Below are 5,614 nucleotides of genomic sequence, written 5' to 3'. Positions count from 1 at the left end.
GGCAATTTTAAAATTTTGCACTCTCCATTCTATTTTTTGGCGCTGTGAATCTTTATTTTCTCCCATAACCCACTACATTTCGGTAAATGGTTGTTGAAAATCATACATAACATTTCGGTAAATAGCTGTTGAAAACAAGATTATATTTCGGTAACTACATGTCGAAAATATGTTCAACTTTCGGTAAACAACTACCGAACATATATTTTCGGTAAATAGCAGTTACAAAAAATATTATATTTCGGTAATTTGATGCTGAAAATATATCTCAATTTCGGTAACTAACTGTCGAGTATAATTGAAAATTTTTAACAGGCTACGGGAGAAAATAAAGGATTTCGAATAACAACGCCCTTATTTTTCAAGATGCCTAACCGTAAAATACATTTTGTAACTTGCTCATAAGCACCTAAATTGCATAACTCCATGGAGCAGAACCTACAATTCCAGGAGTGGTGTAGTTTTCAAGGAAAAATCAACAACTTATTTATAGAGACTAGATATCTATCAGAGTTTGTTATGAACTCCACGTTCATGCTAATAACATGGAGAATAAATAGAAAGCCAAGTATATCTCTGTTTTATGCCAACTGAAAAAACCTTTAGATATAGGCAGTACCAAAAGTGTTTTAATTTTTAGGAGGAAAAGTAGCAGACTAAGTCAAATTAGTTATCAACTAACCAATCCCAGATATTTCCAACAATAATAACGTGCCCATCATGAATGACACTTTTACGTGGTAAATAATATATCAGTTGACAACTCCAATCAAATATATTAATGTAAAATATTAAATTAAACGAACAAATTCTCGTGCTAACAACTTGAAAATAGATTCCTCCATTGACATGATTTGAACCAATATCCGAATTATTCCAAGAGTTTCGTGCTAAAGGAAAGATCAGTTAAGAACTTTCAACAGGGGCAGAGTTGGAGGACGCGATCCGACAGTGGCACGTGTCCTTGGAAGAATACCTTGTTTAATCCTTTTGGGAGGAGGAATAGGATTACCACCGAACCTGGGTCGCTGAATTGGAAGGGGAGCAATTGGTAGTTGATCGAAAACTATATCAGTATATATAGTTTTAACTTCTGACAGCAATTTGATAGCTTATTGAACTAGAAGTTTTGCAGCATTTAAGGTGGATTTAATCAAAAGGGGATGGAAATTAGAGTTGAAGAGCTTAGGTGACAAATGCATTGATATCGGGTTACAATGCTTCCATCTCTGTTCCAGCTTCGAAATTCAAAGGAGTTAGGCCTAACTGTATCTATTACTCCACGGATGAGTATCCGGTAGGATGCATCTCTATTCCAGCTTTGAAATAAACATGGTGGAAAGACTTCGGTATCTACAACTTGGAAGATCAAACCCACATCCTTGCTGGAACTGGGAATATTTTTGTCCTGTTTGCCCACCTCTATGGATAACACCCTATTTCTGATGTGCTGCATTGCTAATTAGGAGGTGTTTCCGGTATGCTAAAACTTGTGAATAACTTCTAGTGTATCTATCATTTGTTAGTCCTTTAGTAGGAACTACCCGTAATAACAACTTCGCAAAATGGGTATTATCAAAAAGAAATTCATCGTTCCCGACTATTTTTCTCCCCAAATGTTACTATTTGAGTCAAATTTTTATCTTGGTATGAGTGGGGATAGTCTTTTCTTTTCTACATGTCCATGAAGTCTTGAAAAAATCCAAACATCTCTGGTAGGAATTTATCGAACAAACCACACTTACTCGAATATGTCAAGAGTCATTGACGAGGGCACTTGAACCCAATTCTTACAATTACGAATATTAGCACAATTAAAATTCCTGGAGTTACACACTATCTGTCGGAGAGCAGTATCTTTTTGAATTGTCTAAACATACAAACGAAAGCACCTTTTGCAGGCGTGTGATCATTTTTTTATTAAGGTTACAGTAACCGTTAAATTGACAAAAATTTACAAAATGAAAGCATTATCACCAATTTCTCTACCAAACCAGATGATAGATGATAGGTGCTTAATACCAAATGTGCGGTGGAGAAAGAGGTTGAAGACGAGTAATCATTCAGTGCCATATGCCTGCGTCCATACGCTTGGGCCTAGTTTAGTTCATAATTCGTTTATTTATTTTAGATTTTTTTTCATCAAGACGAACCAATAATTCAAAAAAAAAAATGATGCTAAATTATCAAACGCTATATTTTCTTAAATAAAAACAATAATATAATCTAAAAAATCATGTATCCAAACTAGACTCTTTAATTTGTGATATTAAAGGGTCTTAGCTCTCCCCTTTAAAAGGAAGGCCAACTCAAAATGTCACCATTTTGTTTTTAGGGAAAAACTTCTTTACGGAGCAACTTGTTTACAATGCTCAATCGCATGCGTTCAAAAGTATTTTGGGCAGTCCAAATTTTAGAAAAACTATTCGAGTGAATAGTCAACCTACTCTAGCGAATAGTTTTTTTAACAATCCAAACAGATCAGATCATTAATTGTCAAAATAGATAATTGAGATCGTTCAACTCCAAAAAGAGTCGCTTTGCAGCGGCTCGTAAATAAGTTTCTCGTTTCCATCTCCCTTTCTAATTTATATCCTCATTCCTCACTCTCCCTCTCTCTCTCTCCCCAGTTTGGAAGTTTGCACAGTTGGGAAAAAGTTTCACATCTTCAACATCTCAAATAAATTTTCCTCAGCTACCAAGTAGAAACCAGGAAAATTCGTCGGGGAAAAATGGCGAAAATGTGCAAGTTCGGATCACTTGGGTGCATCTCGTTACTTCTCTTCTGGGGAAGTTGTCTTCCCTTACCCAATGATCACTTTGATCATTGACGTCAGTTGAGGGGCTGCCATAACCCATTTCAACAAACTATCTCCATGTCTCATTGTTCCAATGAAGATATCAACCAAATGAAATCCTGATTTATGCGTGACTCTCGTCTCTCTGTCAATCAGAAAAAGATTGGTCCCAAAGCGATGCACGCCAGGTGCTTGACGTGTTTTCTGACCGATCTGGTAAGCTTGTTGGTACAAAGTTGAGTTGCTTGTTTATGGAGTCTTGTTCATTATTTCTTTTCCCCTTAACCCAGATTATTCTTACAATCAACTCTAACTGGTCTTTACATAGCTTGGATTATCATATTTCCAACTTCTCAAAGGCATTACAGAAGTAAAAAAGCACCACACTACAGTTTGGAAGAGGTAGCTCCCTATGTATATCAGGCGATTTGGTCGTCCAAGAAACTTACTCACCAGCCTCACCCCAATGGTTCGTTACTTTGCCAACAAGCCTCACGTCAATGAAGTCTCCCGTTACCTTCAACGGGCTAAACTCATTGATTCAATTCGACTGGCTCTCCGGTCTAATTCTCCGAGGTCCCTCATCCCACTTTTAAATGATCCTGCTTTAGATTCCTTTGTAGTCGCCAACGCACTCCGATGTGCTCCCTCTCCGGAATCTGCCCTCTCCCTAACCGAAACCCTACAAACTATACCACATTTCAGACATACTCAATATACACTCTATGCACTGGCCATAATCCTTTCCAAGTCTCAACAAATTGCAAAACTTAAAGCCCTCATTGAAGCCATCAATTCGGGGGAATTCCCAAATGTTGCACGTGTGAGCTTCATGGATTCCATGCGGTGGTATGCTGCTGCGGGAGATCTTGACTTGGTTCTTAGTGTTTGGAATGAGTGGAGAGCGTTGCAGAAACGTCCTTGTATCGAATCTTACAACATTGTGTTGGGCCTTTATGTGCGAATGGGAAAGAACTCTGAGGCAACAAAGATTTTCTCGATGATGATTGATGGCGGAGTAGTTCCTAATTCTAGAACGTATACAGTTATGATTGAGCATCTTTTGAGCTCAGGACAACTAGATTCAGCAATGTGCATTTTTAACGTATTGCCTTCAATGAGGATCAAACGGACACTTAGGCAATATTCAGTTTTGGTGGGGGCATTTACCAGTAATGAACAATTTGATGTGGTTAAGAGTTTGTTGAACAAAATGCTGAATGATGGGATATTTCCTGGTCACGCTATGCAATCTTCATTGCAGCGGATGCAGGAAGAAGGATTTCTTGAGGAGACGGACAAGCTTATTAAAGAAATGTTACCAGATGAAAGGATCAAGAATATAGGAGTATTCACAGATGAGGAGGAGGAGGAGGAGGAGGATCACAATGATGGTGATTGTGATGGTCGTGAAGTTAAAAGTTGCATTGGTTATGGTAATGTGAACCCAGTTCGGTTAAAGTCGTGGTTAGACCCAGCAGCTTTGGTGAGTGCTTTGCATAATTGGACACATGAGGAGGTATCAGCATTAGAAGATGCAAATATTGTGTGGACAAGGCGATTGGTTTGCAAGATGATCAGAAATTTCAAGTCAGCTGAAACAGCATGGCAGTTTTTCTGTTGGGCCGCTACTCAGCCAGGTTTTACTCACGACGTTTACACAGTATCAGGGATGATTGGTAAGTTGGCACGGCGTGGTCATGCTGATTTAGTTAATCAACTCATGTCTAAGGTCAAAAGTGCGCAGATGAAATTGTCATTCAACACAATAAGATTGGTTATTGACTTCTATGGAATGTTTCGCAATGGTCATGCTGCTATAAAGGTCTTTCGTGATGTCAAATCTCTATGTGGTCCCATGTCGAAAACCAATCTCTTTCTTTTATATTCATCCCTTTTGTGCACATTGGCCAAGTGTAACATGAATTCCGATGCCCTAGATACACTTGATGAGATGATATTGGGAGGTATTCTACCAGATATCCAAACATTTTCTGGATTGATGCATCATTTTGCACTTCAGGGAGATATTAAAGTGGTGCAGAGACTCTTTGGAATGGTCAAGCAGAGTGGTATAGAGCCTGACGCTTATATGTTTAGAATACTTATCCATGCTTTCTGCAAGTGTGGCAGAGCTGTTCTTGCATTGAGGTTTTTTGAAGAAATGATGAACTCTAGTTTGATGCCTGATGGTGCCACAAAACTTTTGCTTGTGAAGAGTCTTTGGAACGAAGGTAAGTTTAGAGAGGCAGCTTTTGTAGAAGAGCGGACTGTGTTGATAAATGCTGCTCTTCCACTTGCATTTGGCTGTCATTCGTACAGTGTTAGCTCTACAGATCTCACAAGAGTTCGCAACATTTACTCTGACAGCTTTGCAACCAATTGTGAGAATAGTGAATCAATTGATGTATCGAACCTGTAATATGATACAATGCTGGTACTGTCAGCTTCATAACAACGCGATAACATTATCTCTTTTAAGTTGGGCGTATTCTGTTTTCTCCCTGAATTCTTGAATAATTTGAAATATGAACAGTGAACGACTTTCGTCTTTGGCATGCATTGGTTTTTTGATCTTTTTTATTTTATGTTCTTGTTCAGTTTGGAAAGAGGCAAGCTTTATAACATTATGAAGGACGCGGACACAATAAGTTATCACAAATAGAATTCATCAATGGTTCCACGTATGGTTGCAGTACTATTGTTGGATGGTATATTACTATATCACCACTGCTCCCAACAGAGCTGTCCAGCCTGGTTATCTTAGGCGATCCAATTACGAATGACAAGGAGGTGATCACAGAGGTAGCTGTAAA

General features: G+C 38.4%; 1 protein-coding gene across 1 annotated transcript; it reads left to right on the top strand.

The window, feature by feature from the left end:
* Window positions 1-2,580: 2,580 nt before the first annotated feature.
* LOC131315639 (pentatricopeptide repeat-containing protein At5g66631) lies at window positions 2,581-5,356 on the top strand. Its single transcript, XM_058344813.1, has 2 exons — window positions 2,581-3,014; window positions 3,127-5,356. The coding sequence occupies exon 2, from the start codon at window positions 3,211-3,213 to the stop codon at window positions 5,218-5,220; it is 2,010 nt and encodes a 669-aa protein (XP_058200796.1). The 5' UTR covers window positions 2,581-3,014; window positions 3,127-3,210; the 3' UTR covers window positions 5,221-5,356.
* Window positions 5,357-5,614: the final 258 nt, after the last annotated feature.

This window comes from Rhododendron vialii, chromosome 2a, assembly GCF_030253575.1.
Source record: "Rhododendron vialii isolate Sample 1 chromosome 2a, ASM3025357v1".
NCBI lineage: Eukaryota > Viridiplantae > Streptophyta > Magnoliopsida > Ericales > Ericaceae > Rhododendron > Rhododendron vialii.
Note: the sequence above shows the minus strand (reverse complement) of the source record. Positions and strands in the feature narration are given on the sequence as shown.

What these genes read in the sequence shown, in the direction of transcription:
- LOC131315639 (XM_058344813.1), top strand. Translation starts at nt 3,211, where the DNA reads ATGTATATCAGGCGATTTGGTCGTCCAAGAAACTTACTCACCAGCCTC.